Source organism: Xenopus laevis, chromosome 3L (assembly GCF_017654675.1).
Source record: "Xenopus laevis strain J_2021 chromosome 3L, Xenopus_laevis_v10.1, whole genome shotgun sequence".
Lineage (NCBI taxonomy): Eukaryota > Metazoa > Chordata > Amphibia > Anura > Pipidae > Xenopus > Xenopus laevis.
This window is the reverse complement of record NC_054375.1, coordinates 66695785-66723210: the sequence shown is the minus strand read 5'-3', so window position 1 is coordinate 66723210 and position 27426 is coordinate 66695785. Positions and strand designations below refer to the sequence as shown.

The 27426-nt window shown below is 39.0% G+C and overlaps 1 protein-coding gene across 2 annotated transcripts in view; it reads left to right on the top strand.

Moving 5' to 3' along the window:
- zfc3h1.L (zinc finger, C3H1-type containing L homeolog) overlaps positions 1–27426 on the top strand; it is a 50905-nt gene that overhangs the window by 7671 nt on the left and 15808 nt on the right. For both annotated transcript variants that reach the window (XR_005966283.1, XM_018252470.2), the window contains exons 7-21: positions 2858–2955; positions 3974–4177; positions 4497–4661; positions 11571–11708; positions 11852–11970; positions 16034–16177; positions 17865–18039; positions 18134–18265; positions 20200–20745; positions 20931–21034; positions 22476–22607; positions 22726–22847; positions 24943–25044; positions 25362–25481; positions 26367–26550. Coding sequence is in view for 1 of the 2 variants with exons in the window: in XM_018252470.2 (XP_018107959.1) it covers positions 2858–2955; positions 3974–4177; positions 4497–4661; positions 11571–11708; positions 11852–11970; positions 16034–16177; positions 17865–18039; positions 18134–18265; positions 20200–20745; positions 20931–21034; positions 22476–22607; positions 22726–22847; positions 24943–25044; positions 25362–25481; positions 26367–26550 (2485 nt within the window). In the remaining variant the exon portion in view is untranslated. The remainder of the gene's footprint in view (positions 1–2857; positions 2956–3973; positions 4178–4496; positions 4662–11570; positions 11709–11851; positions 11971–16033; positions 16178–17864; positions 18040–18133; positions 18266–20199; positions 20746–20930; positions 21035–22475; positions 22608–22725; positions 22848–24942; positions 25045–25361; positions 25482–26366; positions 26551–27426) is intronic.

The following is a 27426-nucleotide window of genomic DNA, read 5'->3' as shown; positions in this document are numbered from 1 at the left end:
TGGACAAGTGGTCAATGCCCCCAACAGTGGACACCCCAATGTCCAGATTGTCAAAATCCACAGCTCTGCCAGTTACTGATGCTGCAGCTTTTAAGGACTCTTCTGACAGGAGTCTCGAAGGTTTTCTTAAAGCAGTATATTCCTCAGCTGGATAGACCAGTAGTCCAGTACTAGCTTCAGCCTGGATGGTCAGAGCCACACAAGCATGGGCCGAATCTCTTTTCTCAGATATCCAAGACCTCTTGGCATCAGTACGATAGATAGGGGAGGCATCGGCTTATCTGTGTGACGCCACCCTAGACGCGAACCAGATCACAGCACGTACGTCAGCCCTATCAGTAGCGGCTCGTCCAACACTTTGACTTAAGAATTGGGCAGCTGACGTTCGCTCCAAGAAATCCTTAACGTCGCTCCCCTTTAAAGGTGAAGAACTTGAGAAGATTATTTCTCAGGCCACAGGGGGGGAAAAGCACATTTCTTCCCCAGCCCAAAAACAAATCCTTTGCACCATCCCGGCGAGGTAAATTTTTTCGAGGCCAGTCTGGTCGATTTACCAGATGTTACAGTCCTCCACAACGCTCCAACTTTCGCTCCAAACTGGTAGATAAGGGGCGTCCAGCATGGAAGACCAACAAATTCCATAGCAAGACCTCAGCTGACAAGCCTGCTTCAGGTTGACGGGCACTTCCCTCCAGGGGTAGGCTGCTGCAATTCTGGGAGGTTTGGAACCAGCACTCGTCAGATCATCTCAGAAGGCTACCACCTGGACTTCTCTTCCTACCCTCCCCGAAAATTTCTCATGTCCAGACTCCCTACCAGTGCGACCAAGGCTCTTGCCTTTTTAGACTGTCAACAAAATGGAACAGAGTGGAGTGATCATTCCAGTGCCTTCCTCAGAGATATTCTCGGGGTTCTATTCCAACCTGTTCCTGGTCCCCAAGAAGGACGGCTCCTTCAGACCTGTGTTGGATCTGAAATTCCTCAACAAGTACATTCGATCAGTCTGATTCAAAATGGATATCCTACGATCAGTAATACACGGGATGGAACCGAACCAATGGATGATGTCTCTGAACATCAAGGATGCTTACCTGCAAGTACCAATCTGGCCACCCCAGAAAAAGGCAGAGCGGATCTTCAAAAAGCGATCATAATGCTCCAGAACTTCGGCTGGACTATGAACTGGGACAAGTCCAGGCTAATCCCCATCAACCAGATGACATTCCTGTGTCTCTAATTCAACACTGTCGCACAACAGTTGAGCTTACCCCAAGGCAAACAGATGAGGATAAGGAACCAGGTCACCCTGTGATTCGGCACCCATCGACCTACAGCTAGCAATGAGAGTACTAGGACTGATTGTCTCATCGAAGCAGGCAGTTCCGTTCGCACCGATACATTTGCGCACCCTTCAAGCCAAAATCCTCTCCGAATGGAAGGAAGGACCTCTGTCACCCTCTCACCTCTGACAAGGGAATTTTTCCACTGGTGGCTACATCAAGGCAATCTATCATGGGGCCAATCTTGGGTGATTCCTACTGTACCGTGATAATGACAGATGCCAGCCTACAAGGTTGGGGGGCAACATGGAACAACCTATCAGTACAAAGGCCATGGTCCCCCTCCGGGGCCAAACTACCGATATACATTTTGGAACACCGGGCAGTAAGATTGGCCCTTGATCGCTGGACAAACCAACCCAGGCCCAGGAGAACCTAATTCTTGAACCTGCTGGAATTTTCCATAGCTCAATAGTTTGTCTAGCATCCAGAAGCGATCTTCTCCTTTAGGGACCCATAGGCCATCACAATCCGGGCCTACTCTCTTTGACAGGATGGTTGTTGGAGACAGCGAGGCATAGCCGAAGAACTTATTGTCACGATGTTAGTTGTGAAAATCCATATCATCTAAGGCCTATCACAGATTTTGGCGCAGCTATTGGAACTGGTGTAAGGATGCAGATTTTCCCATTCTTGAGTGTAACATTCCAAGAATTCTGTCCTTTCTACAACAGGGCCTACAGTTGGGTCTCAAACGGAGTTCCTTGAAGGTACAGGTCTCTGCACTGTCGGCCCTTTTTCAATCACGACTTGCTCTGGATATTTATGTCCATACCGTTGTGCAGGGAGTAGCTCATGTTGTACCACCATTTTGTCCTCCAATCCAATGATGGGATCTTAATAATATGGTGCTTGAGTCACTACTGGATCCTTCCTTCGAGCCCCTGGGGACCATATCTGACAAGTGGCTCACCTAGAAGGTTGTATTTCTTGTGGCAATTTTATTGGCCAGAAGAGTTTTGGTGCTCAGTGCTACACACAGTCCCCTCCCTGTACTGACTTGGGGAGTGCTAAAATTTTAGCAGCCTTCTTTCAAGGTACACTTACTTTAAGTCTACTTCAAGCATGCTTTATAATTAATTCCTTATTCTAGTAAGTAAGGTTGAAAGCTTTTTTCATTAGTATATTGGCCTCCTACTAAAGAAATACTGAAACCTTTTTGTTGATCTTAACCCCTTTATGATTCCATGACTTCGTTCTTGAATTTGAGCTTACTTAACCTGCTTCAAGGCCATGCCTTGTGTTCAGGTCGGTGTTAGGATTATTAACCCCCATCATTAACCCTTGGAGCAAACGTATGTTTGGCACAATCCCTATTTATTCAACTCATGTTGAACAAGGAGGTATTTTGCACCTTTGTTATGTAAACATGACCATAAGCAGGACTCGTGTAAATTGAATTGCTTCATATTCTAATTTTTCTTCTGTGCATTAATTTTTTTGCCATTTTCAGTAAGTTTTGTTTGTGATTATCAATAAGAATACAATCCAAACTCTTTTTTTTTTTTTTTAAATAGACTCATCACCTGGACGACTTCCATATGCTAGTGATCATGTTATTGGATATGTCCCATCAGTATTGTGTCTAACTGAAAAAATTCCTTCTGGAATATTGGTAAATCCAACATTTATAATGTTCCCACTATTTCTACAGTTATAAACAAACCTAATATTCAGAAAAATTATTTTTACAATAACAAATATTCTTCCATTGGTATTTAAATATAATTCTTATAATACACGAGCCATGAATATCCTGTAAATTATATCCTAAACGGTGCTTAGTGATGTCATCGGTTATAGTCTGAGCTTAGTGTTGTCATTTCTGTCACATTACTCACTGAAACTTGTGTATTCTAATAAAGTACCCCCTGTTGCAAAATATTATGATATTAGAAGTCACTTTGCAGTTCCAGGACCTGTATAAAAACAGCCTTCAGCTTTGTGTTTTTATATGGTCATGGAACTCCTCAGTAACTTATAATATCCTTGTATTTTACAAGAGGAGGTACTGTATTCACTATATAAGAATTAATAAGTACAGTATTTACATAAGTAATTTAGAAAGCATAGATTTCAGTTAAAGCCACAAAGAGACCTCAGAAAAAATAGTAGTTGTCGGAGCATGCATTAACTAAAGCTGGCTAATGTAAAAGGTAAAAGTATTTAGAAATCTGCAATCTACTAGAGTTTCATGCTTCAAGCTGGCATAATTAGTCAATACCGGTGGTCTTCAGAATTGCAGAATGACTGGATCTGGACCTTTGGCTACTTGAATGATAAACTTTACTGCAACATATGCAGTCAGTTGATCAGTTTTACAAAAATACGGTTTGCTTCTTACCAATCTGGGAAAAAGTATGACTGGAATTAGTTTCCCATACTAACAGTTTTTAGGCACTAGTTTGTTCAAAATTGGCTGACATATAGGTGGATGCATTTACCCTGTAAGAATCCCTTCATATGTTCTGTATCAGAGCTATTCCCACCAAGCTTAAAGCTCAAGAATGTTCCTAGGCCTAAACTGATCTATGCACTTCTGTATTCTTAAAACCTGCAACCTGTAAATCCTTACTGTATGTAAGCAGACTTTTACAAGACCTTTACCTTAAAAGCTTGTGTTGCCTTTACAGCCTCATGAGTCAAAGAGCACATTTCAGGAAGGTGCTATTATTAGTGGATCTTCTGAAATATCTGTACCACCACCTCCACTCCCAGCAGAAGAACCAGAGCAGCCCCCAAAACCTCCTTTTGCAGATGAAGAAGAGGAAGAAGAAATGATGCTACGTGAAGAGCTAATCAAGTCTTTAGAAACTAAAAGGACTTACAAACCAGAGGTAATCTTAAATTTGAGACCAATTGTGGCAATCAGTTAAATTAATTGTGGAAAAACTTGTTTGTTAGGTAGTACATTTACAATATATAAACATATATATATATATATATATATATATATATATATATATATATATATATATATATATATATATATATATATATATATATATATTTTTTTTTTTTAATTGAAGATTTTTTTGTACCTCTTAAATAAGTGCAAGTTCATAATCGATTAGATTTTGTAAACAAGTTGATTTGCAACCTGTGATTAAATATAATATTTTGCAAATATTAATGATCTAATCTTTTTTTTATTAGGAACCTACTGGCAACAGCCAGCCTTCTTCACCAACTTTTCTCAACAATATTATGCCTGTGCCAAGGATCACACTAACATCCACTAGTATTAACATTGCCTCTCATCACCGTAAAACAACAACTCAGATAGTCCGAGTTCTGAGACCAATTAGACGTGCAATAAAGGTAAGAAATTAGATGTCTATGCGTAATATCTTTATCTATCTATCTGTCTATCTATCTATCCAGTGGAAAAATGAAAGCACTCACGGCAACAGTTAAGCTCAAGCAACTTTTTACTACATATCGGCAAAAATCTACGTGTTTCGATCCGCTAGGGACCGTTGTCAGGATGTACAGACCAGAACATTAAATCAACTTAAATACTCCCACCCACTAGTGCCACATGTAAAATTAGACTGAGTAGTCAAAGTGAGTATAGTGCATTATGCCAATTATCTTAATTAATACATACATTAAAAAATAATTAGTTTTAAAAAAACTACATATCCACCATTTTTATCTTTACTTGTGAAATATTAATGTTACATGTATTCGTGTATCTTCTGGCATTCTAAAAAACTGTTACAAATTGATTAGCTATGTCCCTGTCAAAGGATGTGGAAAAGATTGTCCTGTCAACAAAAAACTACAGGTTCGGCATCCATTACATCGAAAGCACCCAAGTTTCAAACCTGGCAACCATTTTTTTGTGCTTTTAGCAGTATCTGTCAAACCAGTGATCACCAATAGGTCCCCGCAGCGATTTCCCTTTACGAAATGTTGGAGATGGTGTGTCTGTAAAGGGCAAATTAGAATCCATTTGTACAATTTGCCAATTCGTTTGACCACCTCATTAACAGCTTTACTCCTAGGTGTGTAATCCGAACAGGACCGATATCAGAAATTGCAGGGCCCCGTACGACAAAATTTCCTGGGTCCCCTGGGCTGCACCCAGCTACAGGTCCGCCCTCCCCACCACACAGTAAAAAAAAAAAAAAAATTGGTGGCTAGGGTTCCCACATGTTAATAAAAAATAAAAAGATATTGGTGGTCAGGGCCCCCCATAAAAAAACATTTGTGGCCAGGGCCCCCCCCATTAAAAAAATATTGATGGCTAGGACCGAACATGAGAAAAAAAAAATTGGTGGCCAGGGCCCCTCCCCCCACATTATAAGAAAATTGGTGGCCAGGGCCCCTTAAACGTCCATGCCTTCCCGAAGTCAGCAGCTCTCAGAAAGATGGGGGGCCGGGCTAATCAAGTTAGTGTGGTGTGGCCAGGCCCCCCTTACCCTCGGGCCCCCTACAACTCTCCCCCCTGTCCCCCCCTGATGGCTACCCTGAATCTGAAACACAAGTTAGCCCTTTATTACGCTGTTTTCTATCCTGTATTACATTGTCTGGGACAGTAATACATGCTCTACATAGTTCCTTTTTTAAATGTGTACGTTGATAAACTCTTGCAACAAATCTCTCTACCATGTATTTTGCTTGTTCATGAGCAACATCAACATTTCAACTGTTGCAAAAACTCGGAAAAATGGTGACTATGCAATAGATCTCAATAAAGCAGGAGGATGAAATCTATGTGCACGGAGGATTGTATTGCGATCTGTTTCTTTTTGGAAAAGAGTTGTACCAACCCCCTTACCATCACAAAAACTTTGAATATCCAAAAAATCTACAGTTTTTTTAATCAAAATTCAAATAAACCTAAAGCGATACTTACACGTTCCTTTAAAAATCATAGGAATGTGTCATTATCAAGTATGTGCTGCACCTGGAATATTTTCCCTCAAAGGTGCACCTCCACTGACCCAACCCTCCGACACTGTTGAAAGACCTTCTGTGCTGTTTTAGTAACGCAGTGCTGAGGGAGGCGCTATCCTTCCATAGGCTAATTACGAATGAAAACAAGACTTCAGCCTATGGAAGGATCGCTCTGCGTCCAGCGTCACGGAATCAAGGTAGAAGATCAGTTAGTGTGAGCGGTCTGCTGCGCAATGGTGAGGGAGCGGCTTTGAGGGGGGCTTAAAAGGAAAATATTCCGGGTGCTTCACATACTTGATACTGACATGTTCCTATGACTTTTATAGGAACGTGTCAGTATCGCTTTAACTTTAGTCGGTAATGAATTAAGTGATTGGACAAACTATTGGACTCCAATGTGATCCTCATGCCAAATAATAAAAATATCATCAATTTATATCCAGTAAAATAATGTCTGAAAACTCTGGATATATGTAATTTTTTTGAAACTGGTTCATAAATAAATTTGCATTTGAGGGGTCACATTGGAGTAAATAAAAAAGGGAAAATAGATATGAGTTAGGGTTATCTCCAACGATGTACATAAAAATTTGATGACATTTTATTTATATATATATATATATATATATATAACAGTCCGCTAGTAGTGAGTGCACACTGGGAACCATTCAATAGGTTTGTTTAAAACTTCATTTTATTTAAGTTAATTAAAAAACAGGACAACGTTTCGGTCCCCCTAGGACCTTTATCAAGACCATGATTGTTTAAAATTAACATCTTAAATAGACAAACGTACAAACACTCACCCAATCGTGTAAACCCGTGAAGGTCATGTGAACGCCAGGGAAAGCCCACTCACCAGCATGTAAAATATTAACCATATAGGTGTTGAAACACTGTGAAAAAACAGTATAAAAACATTTTAAAAGCTTATAGCATGTTGATACAAAAGTTACCGAAAACTTACCAGACTGCAGACCCACCTAGAAACTTAATTGAAGAGACCAGTTTGAAAAGGCAGAGCACGGATTATACAACGTACTAAGTGTCACTATTTAGAGAAAAGAAAGAAGCATCTTGCTACATAGCAGAGGTGGTTACGTACTGTTGCAAAACATGTTACAAAAAATGTTACATAAAACTATTACAAAGAAAAATGTTACAAAGAAAAGGAGAGGGATTGTTCACCTTGTAGTACTGAACTTAAGGTCCCCATACATGGATAGATCCGCTCGTTTGGCGATGTCGCCAAACGAACGGATCTCCCTCCGATATGCCCACCTTGAGGTGGGCAATATCGGGCAGATCCGATTGTGAGCCCTAGGGCCCAACGATCGGATCCTAGCATTCTCAAACGGGCGGTCGGATCGCGGGACCGCATCAACGAACAGATGCGGCCGCGATCCGACGGGATTTTTAAACCCATCCGATCGAGATCTGGCCGACTTTCGGCCAGATCTCGATCGGGGAAGCCCATCGGGGGCCCCCATACACGGGCCAATAAGTTGCCGACACAGTCTGTCGGCAGCTTTTATCGGCCCGTGTATGGCCACCTTTACTCTCTCACCTCTGTTGCCAAAAGCATGTTAAAGGACAATTTTCATTAAGACCTAAAGGGGCCAAAGTATTTAACTTTTTTTTATCCAAAAGACTTCAAGTTGAAGAAGAATATTCGAGCGATCACTATATATATATATATATATTATTATATAATTTGGACTACACCTAGTAAGGTATAAGGGCTTTCTGGCCCTTAGTAAAAGTAGGTATGGCCTCCTGTGGAACTCCTGATCTAGGTAGGATTAGGGCCGTTAAACCCAGCCGTGGTGAACTCGGGTGGAGGATCGGTCCCTGAGATAACAGGTCCTTCATATCTGGAAGATGGAATGGTGCGTCCACTGCTAAGCTTATGATTCTGCAAACCGAGTGTGGCATAGCCAGTAGGATGCCACTAGGATTGTTTCTACCCCTTCTTGTCTTATTTTCTTGTTTACCCTTGGCAGAAGTGCCAGTGGCAGGAAGACATATGCTAGGTGAAACTGCCACAGTACCACCAGTGCATCCACTGCCAAGGCTAGTGGGTTGTTGTTTCTTGCAATGAACCCTGGGAGTTTGTTGTTGTACCTGGATGCCATTAAGCTGACTTCCGGTGTACCTCTGTGTTTAGGCTCCACTTGCCCTGATACTCGGCCATGTTAGAGGAGTCCAGAGGAGTGTAGGAGTGAACCACTTCTCCCTTAGAGTGAGATCTGTGGAGACAGAGAGGGAGAGTAATGTAACTACCCCCCTGTTTACCCCTGATAGATCGAGGGAATGAGTTCTAATCCCCCTGTCTAGTATAAAAGAGTAGAGAGTTATGATATCTACCTGATCGCCAAGGTAGTTAAGATTTAGAAGATGCACTCTATGCTGGAGATGATGTGGATCCAAAATGGCCACCGGAAGAGATGGGGGATTTCCAGGCGCCCGTGTGGATGCACGCGAGGTAACATAGGCACATGTGGGAGAAGCGACGCAAAATGGCGCTGAGAAATGCCAGGAAGTTGGCCCAGGACCACACTGCAAGCTATAGTGGGTTCTCTCCAGGAGATTCTGTCAGAGAACCACAAACAGACCACAAGTGAGAGAGAGGGAGAGTCGATACTATTGTTGTGGGGAGGGAGGAGGGAAATTACTTGCCTCCTTAGCAAGCCAATATGTTCACATATCTGTACCCTTTTTGGTGGCTGCTGGTGCAGCCTCTGGGGAGCGGAAATCAGTTACCTAGGGTAGAGTGGGGGGAGCCCCCCAGCCTGCAGCCTCCGTAGAGTGGGAAGGCTACAGAGCATCTCCAGGGATGAAATCCTTGGCTGGAGGGGTTCTGAAAAAGTAACACTGACCCCTGTAATGGAATGGTACCTAAATGATCTGTACCATTGCTGCCAGCCACGTAGTGTCCATCCTCCTTCTGAGGACACTAAAAGAAAACGGAGGTTAGAGGAAGTAGGCAGGGGATGAAGCCCAAAGCAGTAGGAGGAGCCACTTTAACCTTTTATTGTCCTTTCTCCAAGCAACAGGATCTTCATCCCATTGTGACTGTGTCCCACAATCTAGGCAATGTAAAATGAGGGAAAACATAAAATCAAGAGATGTAAAATTGAGGTTCCACTGTATATACAATAAAAGTAATTCTAGGTTTACATTTCATTTCAACTTAATAAACAGTGCATTCTGTATAAGCATCAAATAATAATCTTGTCACATCCTTATAATAATATTAATAATCCATTAAATAACAATCCCTGTCAGGGTCTGCTTCTATAACATGACATTGCTTTCATCACCACCCTTATTACTTTGGGAACTATTGTTGCAAATCACTTAAAAAGCAAATGATTTCTAGTGTTAATTCAGGTATGGGACCTGTTATCCAGAAAGCTCGGGACCTGGACTTTTTCGAATAATGGATCTTTTCATAATTTGGATCTTTATACCATAAGTCTACTAGAAAATCATGTAAACATTAAATAAATCCAATCAGCTGTGTTTGCTTTCAATAAGGATTCATTTTATCTTTATTGGAGCAAGTGAAAGGCACTGTTTTAGTATTACAGAGAGAAAGGAAATCATTTTTAAAAATTTGGATAAAATGTAGTCTATGGGAGATGGCCTTTCTGTAACTGAGAGCTTTCTGGATAACAGGTTTTTAGATAAAAGATTCTGTATATAGTGATTATCCCAATGTTTTTGGAAATGGGGTTGTAGACTGTAAAATATATTAAAAGAAAAGGAATGGGATGATTTGCAAATTATTTAAACCCTATATTTAAATTAAAATAGTACAGACAGCATATCAAGTGTTTAATTTGTAAAATGTTATTGTTTTCTGAAAAATATATGCTCATTTTGAATTTGATGGCAGCAACACTTTTCAAAAAAATTTTTGTACGGGGCAACTAAATATTGGAAAAGTCATGTAATAAAAATAAAACCTCTGGTGAAATGGTGCTAAAACTGCCAATTGAATGTAAAGTTATTGGCTAAGCTAATATTCACAGTTTATTGTTTCATAATACCCCAATAATCATAAAACAGACCAAATTAAATGAGGTCCCCTCAATTGCAAAACCCTAACACACATGACTATAATTCACAAAAATCTAATGGAGGTCATAATTCCTTCAAAGCATGTTAAGGAATGGTCCAAATTGTTAATGAAGTGACATAAATTGCCATGCAGTGATCCTACTATGGATAGTCAATAATAATGTAATATGCTCAGTTCTATTGGATTCAATCAGTAAGTCTGATCAGCCACTTTGTTCACTTCAAAGCACTATTATTTTCGAAAAAGTTGCAGCAGCAACACTTGTGAACATAATTGCTCTAATTACTAGAGAATTTATATGCAATTCTTCATTCTGCCATTTAATGCATAAGAAGTTTTTTTTTGTTTTTTTTTAATCTTGCAATAGTTGGTTGCAGATCTGTTGCACATCTCCCTGGCAATCAAGTTAATTTGTGCCTCTCAGCACACAGTTTTAATGATCAGCCATCTTAGCTGTATTCCACAGTTACAGTTTGCTGCTATCTTTAACCAGTTTATTTATAATATAATAGCTTTGACTTATAGTGCAGAGGGGTTGTAAGGTCAAAAACGAAGCCGCCCCCCAGGTTCTCCATTAAAAAAAAACCTTATCTCCAGAATACATTCATTAAATATTCTGTATAGTTGCATAGGAATGAATAGAAATTAGGTGAATTTTGTTGTGGTGAGCTCTAATCTTACATTTTGATAAATCTGCCCCTACATTTAGTAGTGAAATGGAGACAGGGACATTACTCCTTTTAGTACACTTTAATTTACTTGATAAATGTGTTTGGGGAAGTGATGCACTAGTTGTCGGTCTTTCTTTTATGCTTAATGCCACAGAATGGCATAATTCTCTGTTCACCTTACATTACAGTTCTGACTTTGCTTTAAGCAATTATCTGCATTTAAGAGGATTTCCAAGTTAGGTTCAGACTCTTCCAAACTGACCTGACATGCCCATGTCTAAAAATTAATCTGTTGTACCTGTTAATAAATAATTTTGTGTAAGTAGCTCCACTAGGTAATTTTGATTTTTTAAAATGGCCTGACTTCCCAACCATATCCGTTTGTCTATATGTGCCCAGAAAACCAAGAACCTTAATCAAGAACCTTTTCATTCATTACACCTTAGAAAGCTGTTATTTTTGCAAAGGTAGAGAGGCACAACCGTACTGTTAATTTTACCGATATGGTTGCTTCATTATTGTGGAACTTTACACATTTTAATATTTTCCCTTCTGTTCAAATTCCAGCTTCCAAAACACAAATCAGTAGTTGTGACACTAAATGCTTCAGATGACAGTGAATCCGATGGAGAATCTATCGGCACAAATCAGAGTGTTTTTGGAGGACTTGAGTTCATGATCAAAGAAGCAAGAAGAACGGCAGAGGTAAATAAAATTAAATGGCTTTTATCCCATAATTTAAAATAAGGTCAAACTCTGACTACCATTTTAAGAAATCCTTTGAACATTATCTGTAAATTTATAGAAAGTCTTTAAATCAAAGTAAATCAAATGTATTTGTTGTCTAGGCTTCCATGCCAAAAGCACAATCAAAATCTGAAAAAGAAAATGACCCCATGAGGACACCAGATGCTCTACCTGATGAAAAAAAGATAGAATATAGACTACTAAAAGAAGAGATTGCCAGGTATTTTACCCATATAATATACGTACAAAAGCCATAAATATCCTGTAAATAATATCCTTATAATTGGAGCTTAGTGACTTATTTTTTGTCGCATGACTCACTGAAACTTGTCTATTATAATAAATAAAGTACACCTTGTTGCACTTTATTATTAGTTATTAGAAGTTGCCTCCAAGTTCCTTGGGAAAGCAGGGACTCTTTCCCTGAAGGTTTGGTTCTGACCGGCCACCAGGTTTTTATCTCAAAGAGCTGTGTTTAATTGAAGAAGGACATTGAGGACCTTTTGCCATATGCCAAATTATAAAAAAAAATGTTTGCTCTTTTGAAACAGGATTTCAGTGCAGAAGTCTGCTGTAGCAGCATTATTAACAAACGTTTTTCATAAAACAAGTTTTCCCATGACTGTATCTCTTTAAACATGGGTGTTACTGGACAGTTAAAGGAGACCTAAACCCCACCCATCCTCCGTTGCTCCTCCACCCCCTCCACTGCTCCCGCCGCAACAGCTATTGTACAGAAGTCTCCCTGTATGCTAACCTGCTATAAATCTGCACCATCTCCACCTCTAATAAGAAGTAACCATAAACTATAAAAGTAACAAAAAAAATTGTAGGCCTACAGACCCCCATTTTAAAGCTGGAAAGAGGCAGAAGAAGAAAAAACGAAATATACAATGACCTATTCTTAGCATCCATCAACTAGTCTTCCTTTTTTAACATACTTTCAGGTTTACGAACTAACCCTTTAAAAAGCCTGGGGTATAGTTTGTTGAGCTCCATGCCATAATCTGGACAGTAGTACAGAGGTATGGGATCTATTATCTGGAAACCCATTATCCAGAAAGCTCTGAATTACGGGGATGGCTTTCTTCCCATAGACTCCATTTTAACCGAATACATATTGTTATATAAGGGCTATGACTCACTGTGCCACTAAGTCAGCTATTTGTTGTGGCATACAAAATGCCCGAAAATACCCTGCCATAGACCATACTGAGAATTGTCTCTGCTAAAACACACTTAAGGGGTTATTTATCAAAGGTCGAATTTTAGAGCTATGTCAGGTTTTTTTAATCTCAAATTAACTCACAACTTGAATGGTTTCTTATTTAAGAAAAAAGTAGAATGGAAAAAAACTCTGTTCTATTTTTTTGGATCAAATTTTGTCAAGTGTAACGGAACATCCAAGAAGCAAACATTTAAAACATCATGTGATCATCATGGGGTTTAGCTTCTTTTATCAGGAGGCAGGACACTAGAAGAAGAGCTGACTCCGCCCCTTCATCAATACCCCCTTCTCACCGCAGGGGAGCTCAGTTTTTCTAGTGTCCTCAAGGAGACAGAATGCAAATCCATGTCAGTATTTTCTGCGGCCAGACTTAGTTCTTGGCACCAGGGGTTGTCCTGGAGTTCTCTGATAGAAGAATCTCCCGTTGGGTTTCCCCCTTCGTGGGATACCTGCACTGGGGCTAGTAAGTCTCTCAAGGAGCGAGCCACACAGCATACGAAGGTTTCATGTAACATGAGCCAGGGCTGTCCATAGCAGTTGACGGAATGCGGACATTCGATGTGATATATGGATGTCCAAGGTCTGTGAGTATTGGCCGCCTCGCTGTGAGTAGCATGCCAGCTTGCGTTATTCTGACTTAGAGTGCTTTTGTGCCTGATAAATAGGGCCCCGGGCTGTGCCTGACTATTCCTGGACTTGGGCGAAATCCACTGTAATATAGAAACGTTATCCATGTCATATTGTGATGTGCGCAGTGAAGAGAATCGCGCTCTCTTTGAAACTGCGGAACGCATCGGAAACGCCGGCATTTTGTGTTTGGTTAGTGCATAGAGAAGCAACGTCACTTCCGCCAGCTCCTTAGTGAAGTGCGCAGCACAGTCTTGAGCGGCGGTTCTTGGTTCGGCCTTCTCATAAAACTATTCCTAAGAGAAAAGCTTTATATCGGCTGACAGAAGTAACAGACAGCTCCCGTTGGCAACCAGTTGTATCTACATAGCAACCGGACACGCAGGTCCTGGACGCAGCAAGGGACGTGACAGAGTCAGACACAGGGGCTAGGGGCTGGGGAAAAGGCACTGAAGGGGGCAGGCACCAGGGACAGAGCTCTCTGAAAATAATTAATTCTCGAATTCCTTCAAGTTGGGCTGAAAAAGGGACTATCTCCGTCATCTCTAAGATCCCAGGTTTCAGCATTATCAATTCTTTTTCAATGGAAGCTAGCAATTAATATGGATATTCGCACATTCTTACAAGGGGCAACTCGTATAGTTCCTCCAAACAGAGATCCACTTCCTCCGTGGGACCTTAATTTAGTGCTGAAGGCACTACAAAGTCCACCATTTGAACCCACGGCCTCGATTCCACTGGCGTGGCTTTCGTGGAAAGTGGCGTTTCTACTAGCTATCTCTTCAGCACTTAGTCTTAGAGTATCAGAACTAAGTGCGCTCTCAAGTCAACCACCCTTCCTGACATTTCATCAGGATCGAGCAGTTCTTCACACCATTCCTTCGTTTGTACCCAAGGTGGTCTCAGACTTTCATATCAATCAAGACATCACAGTGCCATTATTCTGTCCTCATCCACAATCGCCAAAGGAAACTGCTCTGCATGCTTTAGATCCTGTGAGAGCCATTAAGTTCTACCTAGACAGGGAATTTCGTAAATCATCTTCATTGTTCATTATACATTCTGGAATACGCGAAGACTTTCCAGCATCAAAAAACATCCATATCCCAATGGATAAGAGAAGCCATTCGCCGCGCCTACGTGGCCAGAGGTAAAACTCCTCCAACACTCATCCAAGCCCATTCAACGAGAGGTATCAGCACTTCATGGGCCTTTAGGAATCACGCCTCAGCCGAACAAGTTTGCAGAGCCGCTACATGGTCCTCCATCCATTCATTTAAAAAATTCTATAAATTTGAGGTCTTTGCGGCATCGGATGCACGCTTCGGCAGGAAGGTATTACAGGCCGTGGTAGTTTAAAAACTTGCGCCTCGCTTCCTCCCACCCTAAACTTTGGGACAGCTTTGGTCCACATGGTCCCTGTGTCCCACAGATATCTGCAAAAGAAAAGGGGATTTTGTGTACTCACCGTTAAATCCTTTTCTCTTCAGCAGTCTGTGGGACACAGAAGCGACTCCTCAGACTCTTATTCGCCATTAAGTGGTTTTATTGTACATAGTTTTGGAGTTAAGTCTCCTTCTTGGTTTGTCAAAACTGATCTCCCCTGCGGTGAGAAGGGGTATAGCTGAAGGGGGTGTAGTCAGCTCTTCTTCTAGTGTCCTGCCTCCTGATGATAGAAGCTAAACCCCATGCTCCCTGTGTCCCACAGACTGCTGAAGAGAACATACACACACACACACACACACACACACACACACACACACACACACACACACACACACACACACACACACACACACACACACACACACACACACACACACACACACACACACACACACACACACACACACACACACACACACACACACACACACACACACACACACACACACACACACACATATATACACACACACACACACATATATACACACACACACACATATATATACACACACACATATATATACACACACACACACACACACACACACACACACACACTATTTATAGTTCCCCTTTAAGTTCTAAAGTTAATTTCTCTGGCTCATAAAAAGCTCACACAAATTAAGGGCACACATACATGCTAGGTTACAGCAGCCAATCAATGGACAGAGTGTCTTTTATTTCGACACACGTCTTCCTGTTTACAGTTGGAACCTGCATTATTTTGAGGTGATCAGTAAGTGACACATAGAACATCACAACTAAATTATACACTGTAAGGGTATATATATATGTTAATGTATTTGCATAATGCTTACTTATTAAGTAGTTTATGGTATGCAGCTGCCCACCACATTTGAAAGTAGATTGTAACTTGTAGTTAATAATAGGAATTGGCAGTGGCAGAGATACATACGGTATTCAGTTATTTTAATTTTGTATTATCATAGAATATTAATCTCCTCTTTTGTCTGTTTAGTCGAGAGAAACAGAAACTGTTAAAATTTGAACAGTCCAAAGGGTCTTTATCTCCATCTGACTCTGACATGGAAGTAGAAGGGAGTAGAAAACCAGTAGTTAATCCAAAGATCTTGGAAGCTGAAGCAAAACATAAGAGACATATGTAAGTGTTTTTAAGTTTGTCTTCTATCCAGATGTTTTCTTACAGAAAGTTTGTTTTAGCTATTTTGAAGCTTTGTGTTCCAGTCAATACCGTCTGGTCCAGGTGTTGTGAATTCTTGATTTGCAGTGATATCAGGATAAAAACAGCTACAATGTATGGATCTGGCCTTAAAGGGGGCCTATCACCCAAGCTTAAAAGTCTGTATACTAAAACATGGCGGGGGGGGGGTCTGCTATTGGATGATGCAAACCTTGCCTTAGTAAGTATCCTCAAAATGGCGCCTACCTGCTTGATGTGATTTTGAGTTTCAAGACTGGAGGAAACAATATTTGAATAATTTACATAGAATAAGTAGTTTATTTTGCTTGACACACACAATAGAAATTAATTTGAAACTAGTTTTTAGGGTGTCACAAATAAAAATGTAAATGTGCAAGTAGCTAAGTCTCGCTCTGCAGGATAAACCATAATAGTAATATTTCCCATATGAACCAAAACAAATTTAAAATTGCTGTATTGTAGGACAATGCTTGCCACTTCACCTTTAATTTAACTGTAAGTATAATCTAAACCGTAATATTCCAAGACAATTTGTAATTATTCCTTTTTATGTTTTTGGGATATTTAGCTTTAAGCTCAGCAGCTCTCTATTTTGGAATTTTAGCAACTATCTGCTTCCTATGGCCCAATTTACCATAGCAACAGGCAGTGGTTTGAATAAGAGTCTAGAAGATGTAGGAGATTGCCTGTCTTGAAACATAAGTGATAAAAAGTATCAATAACCATAAAATTGTAGCCTCACAGATCAATAGTTTTATGTCAGTCAGTGACCTAATTTGGAAGAAGACTAATCTGAAGATAAATATTCTCAATTGGTTTTAATTAAGGACATCTGAAAAGTTTCTTGGAGTAGGCCATTCGCTGCACCTTTGAAGAAGTCAAAAGAATAAAAAAAATGTATTGTTATTGCTACATGAAAACGCTACAATGTTTGTAGTGTTTTCATGTGAAAGGAGAAATGTCCATTAATAAGACTTGCAGGGCCTTAAACCTTGACTTTGCAGTGCATTGTACTATAGTAGGGTATAGTTGTAAATAGAAAGATGAGTAAAAGTAGCAATAACAATACATTTGTAGTCTTACATAGCATTTGTTTTTTTTAGATTTGAAAGCTGGAAAAAGTCAGAAGAAGAAGTCAAAAAAATGAAACTATAAAAAATGATAAAGACCAGTTGAAAAGTTGCTTAGAAATTCACTAAAAGTTGAACCACCGCTTTAAGTATCTGTTATGAGGAAATATTGCTTTGAGTGGAGTACAGAGGAAAAAATTTGAGTTTTCTTTGATAACTTGGTGCTGCAGTCTATTAAGTCTAGGGATGCACCGAATCCACTATTTTGGATTCGGCCGAACCCCCGAATCCTTTGTGAAAGATTTGGCCGAATACCAAACCGAATCCTAATTTGTATATGCAAATTAGGGATGGGAAGGGGAAAACATTTTTTACTTCCTTGTTTTGTGACAAAAAGTCACAATTTCCCTCCCGCCCCTAATTTGCATATGCAAATTAGGATTCGGTTCGGCCGGGCAGAAGGATTCGGCCAAATCCTGCTGAAAAAGGCCGAATCCTGGATTTGGTGCATCCCTAATTAAGTCTATATAAGTCTATTTTTTTTTTTTTCAAAACAGGATGCTCTTACTGAAAGATGAGTCTGTCCTTAAGCATCTCTTGCAGCAAGAGGTTAAGAAAAACGAATCTATTAAAACAGCAGAGCTTAAGGTTACCAGACTTACCGAGCAGATGCAAGTAACTGAAAAGTTCCTTAATGCAAATCGAATGTTTCTTAAGAATCTTCAAGAGCAGGTACAGCTTTGGTTTGTTCAATGGGATTCTTTCAAGGAACTGTTTCCCACTCCTCAACATTAATGTTCTAATTAAATGTGTTTTTTCACCATAGATTACCAGAGTTCAGCTCAGAGTTCAGGAAAAGAAGACCCTTGCTTTGAAATACAGTGAGGAACTTGCTCGTACAAAGGCACTGATTAGTCAAGAAATAGGAAAGCGAAAGCTGGAGCAAAAAACATCTGGCGTAAGTTTTGTAATTCTCCATTAATCAAAAGAAAATGGCAAAACCATAACAATGAAAATACATTACTACTTTATGCAAGTTAAATAAACATATATTTTTTGTTACTTACAAGATATATGAATTTTACAGATTTATAGGAGCAGTATTCCCTTCTTTTCAACATTTGTTCTGTGTATACTAAACTATCCTCATGGGCCAGATAAAATGATGTAACATAATATCATGAAGACCTATTGGTGGCCAAAAAATGTCATTAAAGGAGTTGTTCACCTTTGAGTTAACTTTTAGTATGATGTAGAGAGTGGTATTCTGAGGCAATTAGTTTTCATTTTTATCATTTTTATTTAGCAGCTCTCCAGTGTGCCGTTTCTGCAAGCTGGTTGCTAGGGTCCAAATTAAACTAGCAACCATGCATTGATTTGAATAAGAGACTGGGATGTGAGTAGGGACCGGGAGGGCCTGAATAGAAAGAAGAATGAAAAGTACCAATAACATTATGGGGCAGATTTATCAAGGGTTAAACCTGCCAAATTTGACTAGGGAGTTGTTAAAATTTGATTCCAGTTTTTTTAAAAAAAAAATGTAATTACATTTTCGAGATTTATCATACTGCCCCTTTTAGAACTCAAATTTGACTATTCACCATCTAAAACCTGCCAAATTGCTGTTTAAGTCAATGGGAGACGCCCAGGGATCAATTTGGAGTGGTTTGCAGCCTTCCTCACATTCAAGTTTTTTTTCAGAGAAATAAACATGAATCAAGCTTTTTAAATTTGATTTAAATTTGATTAGAGTTTTCGGGTCAATTCTATTCATCTAACTTTTAAAAATTCTATTGTATTAATACATTTTAATAGGTCGTATTTAGAGTTAATGGGAGTTTTGAAAAACTCACATGAATTAAAAATTCAACCCTTGATAAATGTGCCTCTAAATGTATAGACTTACGGACAATTTGTTTTTTGATGGCGCCAGTGACCCCTATTTGTAATCTGGAAAGAGCCAGAAGAAGTTAAAAAAAAATAAAAAAAAACAAACTAAAAAGTTACTTATAGTAAAAGATAACTTAAAGGTGAACAACCCCTTTAAGGGCCGCATTCCTACAGGGTTCATGTTTATAGACTAAGGGGCATGTAAAAATTAGAGAAAAATTGAGTCACTTTCTATTCATTCCTATGGAATTTTTAGAAGTGTAGTTATTAATGGTAGAATGTCAGCGTTCACCTTTTAATAAATACGATTCTAAAAATTCCATAGCAGTGAATAGGAAGTGTGTGAGTTTTTCTGTGGTGATCTGTAATCTTACATTTTGAGAGTTGAGCAAAAACACTCAAGAATGGAAATTCACAGACTTTGTTTTTCACATCTGAATGTGGAACTACAAAATTATTTCAGGAGGAAAGGTAACAAAGTCTGTTGTACTGACACGCCTTCAGGCAGTTTTGGCAAAGCTCTGAAATCTCTCTTTTTCATGACTGTCATTTCATTGTTTCTGAAATTCTATGTTAAAATTATGAGTTTTAGCAGCAGCAATTTCTCAGGATGCCACTTAAGTTTGTTTTTCTTTTATTAAATGTATTTTGTCTAATATGTTATTTTAGTTCTGTGGATTGTAGGGATGCACCAGATCCACTATTTTGGATCTTTGTGAAAGATTCGGCCGAATTCCGAACCCTAATTTGCATGTGCACATCAGGTAGGGGGGAAAAAGAGAGCCCAGTGCATGGCTAAAAATGTTTTTGTGACTAAAAGTCACATGACACAAGGATTTGGGTGAATCCAGCTGAAAAAGGCTGAATACTGAATTTGGTGCATCCCTAGTGTTTTGTATGTCAAACAAATAATGTAGCTCATGCTTTGTTTTTAAATAGCCAGCCATCTGTTATATGGTATAGCTTTTTTGTTCCAATTGTGTTTTTTTTTTTTTTTTTTAGGTAAATAAAATCTTCAAAAATACCCTAACCAACAGTCCTGGTAGGCAGTCTGCAGAGGCAATTGCTAAAGAAAAAAAGCGCTTGCAGCTACTGGAGCAGGAATATGCCCTCAAGATTCAAAAACTGAAAGGAATGCAGTCCCAGAAATTAAAAGAGCAGCCCATTCACCACCATCCTGTGATAGAAGAAACACCTGAATTTGTTATTCCACAGCCTTCGCTTCTTGACCTTTCACAGGACAAAATAACCCTTGGTGCAGAGGAAAATGATGCAGAGGATGAAGACTTGACTGTGTGTGTTAAAGAGAGGAGAAGGTCATTTAGAGACAACGCTTTTACAAAACCAAACCTGAGGCATACCGATCATACTCCCAATAAGGACAGCTCAAATAAACCTTCCATAATAAATTCAGACAGTTCAGAACTTTTCTTAGGATTGAAAATTGAGGAGTTGAGAAGCCTTTACTCCGACACCAATAACTTGGAAGAACTGCTTTTAGAGTCCAGCAAGCTAATGTTGCCTCAGGAAAAGTGTGCTTCAGGGAAGGTAATTTTGTATTCTTTAAAAATCTTTTTAATCGGTTCTTGCATTCATAGCGACACTTTCATGAGATTTTAATGTTAAGTAAGAAGTTGTGCTTTGCGGGATATAGTATAGCTTTGTAGTTTTGTGTGCCCCCTTAGTAGAATGTAGTTTACTGAATTATATTAACACTTGTATCCTTTCTTTAGGAAATACCTGTTGATGTGGATATATTTCCTGCAAAGCAGACAGACACTCGGCCGTTGCCATTTGAACCGTATAAAAGTCCCCTTCTTGTGTTTAAATCCTACAGGTAGGATTAAGCTGTTACGATACAAGTTTGTGTATTATCACAGAACATGAGTGTTGGATTATAAAGGAGGTTAGGACAAGGCAAATTTGCATTGCTTGGTGCTCATTATAGTTACGACATGGCAAGACATCGCTTTGAATATCAAAGTTCATTTCCTTCTCAGTTTGTGTATTTAGGGACCAGCAAAGCAAAAAGTTCAAGGGGTTTTTATACAGCCATGGGAGCAGCTATTCAAATTGAAATTGGGGTATAAGGACTGAACCCCATGGCGTGCTTACATCCGACACATGGAATGCGATGATGATGTGGGGACTTATCACTATGGGGGTTAAGTTCTCCTTTAATGGGAAATCGCGGGTACAAACTACATGTATCCGACTGTCGGATGAAAATGCTGCATTCTGTGCAGTGGGGTTCAGCCCTAGGTCACTTGTTTCGTTAGCAGTTAACAGTGCTTCAGTTCTTGAAACCGAAAAAAAGGAAACAAGTTCGACTACCCGCACACAGGTCAATAACATTACCTTTCACTAGAAAAATGAATCTCCTCTAGCCCAGGATGCGAGACGTCCTCCGTCCATTTTAAATAAAACATACATGAATTATTACACCTTAAATATGTTCCTCAAAACAGTGCTTCAGTTCTTGCCCAATAAGATCACGATGTTCCGTTCATTTAACATGGAAAATGTTCTCATATATGCTAAACTATTTATTTCCAAGAAATGATTTATTTGTAGTTATTGCATGAACAGATTCAGACTTCAGTTGTAGAAAGCCACCTGCAGTGGTTGTAATCTTATGCCTGCAGGCATGCTAAATTTTCATTTTAAATGTTTACTTTGTAAACGGTTTTGTCTTCTACATTAGTGCATACATTTCTTATCTATTGGTCTTTGAGTTTTTTTAAAGGCATTTGTTATGATGCAACAGTTGGTAACATTCCACAGATGCTCTTGAAAAATGTATCAACTAATGTAGAAAATTGTTACAGCTCGCTCTGCACCTGGATTACTGACAGCCTGAAACATCAGAGAGGAGCAGTACATTTTTAGAAAGTCTTTATTTCTGGTGTACTATTTGAAACCTTACCTGAAAAGTGTTTGGAAGGCTAACATTTAAAGTTATGCATAATTCATCATTAACTTTGAGCTGTAATACCACAAGATGGTGCTATTTCACCATTTTTTTTTAGTATACTTTTGTCTTCCTCATTATTGAAGAAATCAATGCCTTATATGTGACTGTATAATGTCCGGAACAATTGTTTTCATTGAGGGTACATGAAATGGATTTACCCACATTTTTCCTGTTTAATCCCTCTTTCTCCCTCGATTTTTTTTTTTTTTTGTGTCCCAGTCTAAGTAATTGGTAATTCTCAAATCTGTTTAATGCAAATGCTATATTACCTATACAAAAGTAAAATTTGATTTTTGTTTGGCAGATTCAGTCCATATTTTCGAACAAAAGAAAAGCTGCTTCTAAGCTCAGTATCCCACAGTAATATGATTGAGCCCAAAACTTTTTTTTGTCATTTTGATCTAACCGGCACATGTAATGACGATGATTGTCCATGGTGAGGTTTTTTTCTTCCTATTCTTTGAAAAATTTCCCTCTTACTTATTTTCATTTTGACCAGTGCAATTATTGGAGAAAGTATATTAATTCATTGGGTTGTTGAATTTGTTATCTAGGCAACATATGCGGGATTGTACCCTCAGCAGAAAGCAACTTTTTCAAGACATCCTCTCATATAACCTAGACCTGATTGGATGCTCTGAGAAAAGTACAGATGAAGAAATTGAAGTTGCTTCTGGTAAATTTTATTTCGAATAGCGCTAATCCTTATGACATTACCTAAAAAACTTTCTTCAAGTATTTGTAGCAATTCATCTCTATCTAGATACACAATATCATCTAGTGCTATTTCTATTGCATCGATTGCTTATTGTTGAAGTCATGGGAAATGCACATTAAAACATAAAATATTCTCCGGTTTCAAGTAATATTTGCTCACATTCACTTGCAACACTATATAAGAAAACAATCCTATCCCGGTGTTTTGTTACAGCCTAGTCAAAATGTAGAATACCTGTATATGCATCCATAAGGTTTCAAAACCACTTAGGGGCACATTTACTATTGGTCGAATATCGAGGGTTATTAACCCTCGATATTCGACCGTCGAAGTAAAATCCTTCGACTTCAGATATTGAAGTCGAAGGATTGACCGCATTTCCTGAGATCGAACGTTCAAAGGAAAAATTGTTTTTAATCCATCGATCAAACGATTTCCCTTCGATCCCAAATTGGCTTGAAAGGCTATAGGGACCTTCCCCATAGGCTAACATTGATGCTCGGTAGGTTTTGGGTGGTCAAAGTTTTTTTTTTTTTTTAAAGAGACAGTACTCCGACTATCGAATAGTCGAACAATTTTTAGTTAGACTCGTTCGATTCGTAGTCGAAGGACGAAGTAGCCAATTCGATGGTCGAAGTAGTCAAAAAAATACTTTGAAAAGTCTAGCAGCCTTTGTAGTATTTTCTCTAGGTCTGCTTGGGGGACACAGGGACAGTGGGTATAGCTGGAACCACTAGGAGGCAGGACACAATAAAAAAATAGAAACTTGACCCCTCCTCCTCCTGCTATACCCCTCCTCTGTAGGCAGACACACTCAGTTTCGTTGTGTCCTCAGGAGGTTAGGACCGTCTCCTGCATTCAGGAGTATTTTACTATTTATTTTGCTCTTTTATTTTTATTTTATTACAATTCCACTTCAGTGGCTCACATGGAAAACAGTTTTTTCTGCTGGCTATTGCCTCAGCACGGAGAGTATCTGAGATCTCTGCCCAATCCTGTAGGTCTCCTCTGTTGACCTTCCGGAACGACAGGGCAGTACTTCATACTTCTCCCTCTTTTCTTCCCAAGGTGGTTTCCACTTTCCACCTCAACCAGGAAATTACGATTCCTACCTTCTGCCCATCCCTTTCCAATGCGAAGGAAGCAGCACTGCACACCCTCGACCCCGTTAGGGCCTTCAAGTTTTACCTGCACCGGGTTGAGGACATCCGTCTATCGGACTCCTTGTCCTTAGACCACCATATCCTGATGGATAAAGCAGGCCATCCAGAGATCCTATTCATCACAGGGTCAGGTTCCCCCAGATCAATCAGGGCACATTCCACCAGAGGGCTTTTCGAAAATAAGCCTCAGCGGAACAAGGCTGCAACGTGGACTTCGATCCATACTTTTGCCAAATTTTACCAGTTTGGCACCTTGTGGCATCTAACACCCACTATGGCAGGAAGGTACTTCAGGCTGCAGTGGCTGGTTCCACGTAGGCCTCTACTTCCCGCCCTAGATTCAGGGGACAGCTTTGGTACGTCCCCACTGTCCCTGTGTCCCCCAAGCAGACCTAGAGAAAAGGAGATTTTGTGTACTCACCGTTAAATCTCTTTCTCTTCAGTCGCTTGGGGGACACAGGGCTTCCCTCCCTGAATAGAGGCCTTCTCTTGGCTTCAGACTGTTCTTCTTGTAATTAGTTATCAGATTTTCTGTTGATTATTGATAACCTCCTGTTTCTCCTTTGGTACGAACTGAGTGTCTCTGCCTACAGAGGAGGGGTATAGCAGGAGGAGGAGGGGTCAAGTTTCTATTTTTTTATTGTGTCCTGCCTCCTAGTGGTTCCAGCTATAACCACTGTCCCTGTGTCCCCCAAGCGACTGAAGAGAAAGAGATTTAACGGTGAGTACACAAAATCTCCTTTTTTATTCTAATCCTTCACTTGAGCTAAGTAAATGTACCCCTTAATGTACCATTATTTAGTATAACAAAACTAACAAGAAATTGTGCAAATAAGAACTTGTTTCTTTACTCGTATAATTTGAATTCTTTATTGTTTATATCTTTTCAGAGAAATATGTTGACAAAGTTTTTGGTGTTAATTGGGATCGAATGTCAATGGACCAAATGTCTGTTCTTCTTGTTAGTTATGTCAATGAAAGCAACAAGCACAGTGAGTGTTCATTCTTTTGGTAATACAACAGTACTATCCAGAGGGTAATATTGTAGGTGTTTATTTGTCACCATGTCACCATATATAATTATTGTGCACGCTATGCTAAATTACTAGGTGAGAATGAATATCATGCTCCTTGCTACCACTGCAGAATCTGTGTGTACATTTTCTGCATTTTAAATAATGATTGACTACTGATCATTATTAGATCATTCAGCTTTTTCAGGGTTACAAATATTCATAGCAACAGATTTGACAAGGCGATAAAGCTTCTTTATTTGTTCAAACTGAGGTTTCAATTTGGTGTGTTACAGTGCCACCTCATACCACCTATAAAGAAAAACGAAAATGGAGGCCAGTGTACTGGAGAAAACCGATTTCAGACAGTAACAGCAGCGATGAGGAGGAGAAGACCATAAAAGCAGATAGTTCTGGTAAACGTTTATTTATTGGTATCCCTGATTTGTTTTTTATTTTAGCCGTTAAGTGTAAACGATAATACTGCATTTACTAAACCAAACTAAATTCCAGCAAGTGGTTAAGGAATGTTAAAGTTGGCAGAGGCAACAGTAATTCCTCAACATGTTCTTGAATATGTGCTTCAGAGCAGCAGATTTTTTTTTTTTTTTTAAAGAATGTATGTTTACTATTTTTGCCTCATGTTAATTCTTTTGTGTAGTTTGGATCAGACTACTAGAATAGCATTGACAGAAAAGACATTTACTTGACATACAGTAGGTTAGGTCCATTCATCCCTCTCAGAAGGCAAGGTACATGCTAACAAATCCATTCTGAATAATCATTAATTCTGCTTGGGAAACTGATATTTTTCTGCCACTGTAATATTCTAATAATGCCCCATCCACAAGGAATGTGTAGTACCTTACTTGTTAAATGGGTATAAATCAATCTAACTTGAATCCCAAATTATACATAACGTTTTGGAAAGTGTGGAACAGCACTGTATAGTTTCCATATATATATATATAATATATATATATATATATATATATATATATATATATATATATATATATATATATATATATATATTTCATGTTTAAAACGCCTCACAATACCAACAGTAACCCAAAATTTACTGGTCACCTGTTTAAAAGCTAACATCTTATTGGTTACTATGGGTTTCTACTCCTGGGCAAACTTAGAGAAACTCAAAGGGGGTTATGTTAAAAAAGGCACTTTGTTGTGGCTTTTTTTATGATTGCATTAAATTGTGCTTCTCTGTTTTATAAGTTGTGTAAATTATAAAATGTATTTTCTCCCCTTGCTTTATCTGAGAGAATGTTTGTTTTATCTAGCGCATTCATCAAATTTCAAAACCAGGGTGCTCCCTGAAGATGCTGTTGTCACTCCAGACGATGTTAGGTATTTCACTAATGAGACAGATAACATTATCAACCTGGAAGCAAGTGTGCTGGAAAATCCTCAGGATATCCAGCTTTGGATCAAGCTGGCATACAAATGCTTGCACCAGAGTGAAAGGTAGGTATTTTTTTATTTTAACATACCTTTCTAGTCTAGCAGCCTTTGTAAGTGGGAGAATAATTTCACCTAGTGAATGAAAGTCTTTCTTCTGCTGTCCAGTGCCTCTTTATTTTCCTTAATTTATCTTGTAAACGGTACAAGCACTTCTTTGTATTGGAGCAGCCAGGAGAAACTACCTATTATATCTTGTTTTGTAATTTGGCTGCATTTGAAAGTAATAAATTACACAGCTGCTTCTAATGCCAAAATATGTCACTCTACATGAATGAAGAATAAACGATTAATCTACTTTTTGGACCACAGTTGTATTTTGTTTAATGCAACTGTTCATTTTACTTCTGCTTTTTAATAATAGTTGCTTGCTTTAAACACTTGTAATTAAGCTAAGACTGCACAGGACTATTTTTTTCCATTGATATGAGCCTGCATAATGTCGTTTGTTTTGGCAAGAAGCTGAAAGGAGTCTTTGCCTCCTTGCTTCTGTGTTTTTGCAGTGTTGGCCCATTGTAGGTGGATCTGAGGTCTCTGCATTTTCCCACCAACAGTCTAATGTAAATGTCTCCAATTCACCAGACAATTGTTGCTAGCTCCTTTGGCTATTACATTTAAATGGATGGTTAAAATTAAAGGCGACCTATCGCCAATATTCCCTATAAGCTGTGTGCGTACACAAATTTTGAGAGCAGTGCACACAACAAATTTTGGTGTGCCCAAAGTATTTTTGTGTAAAAACACACATTTGTATTTATTCTGACCCTGGGCACAAATGTGTGCACATAGCCAAGGAGGAGTTAAAGGGAACATTGTCACACAGACATAAAGCGTTGTAGAATAATTTTTTTTTTTTAAATTAAACCTAAAACCCAATTATTT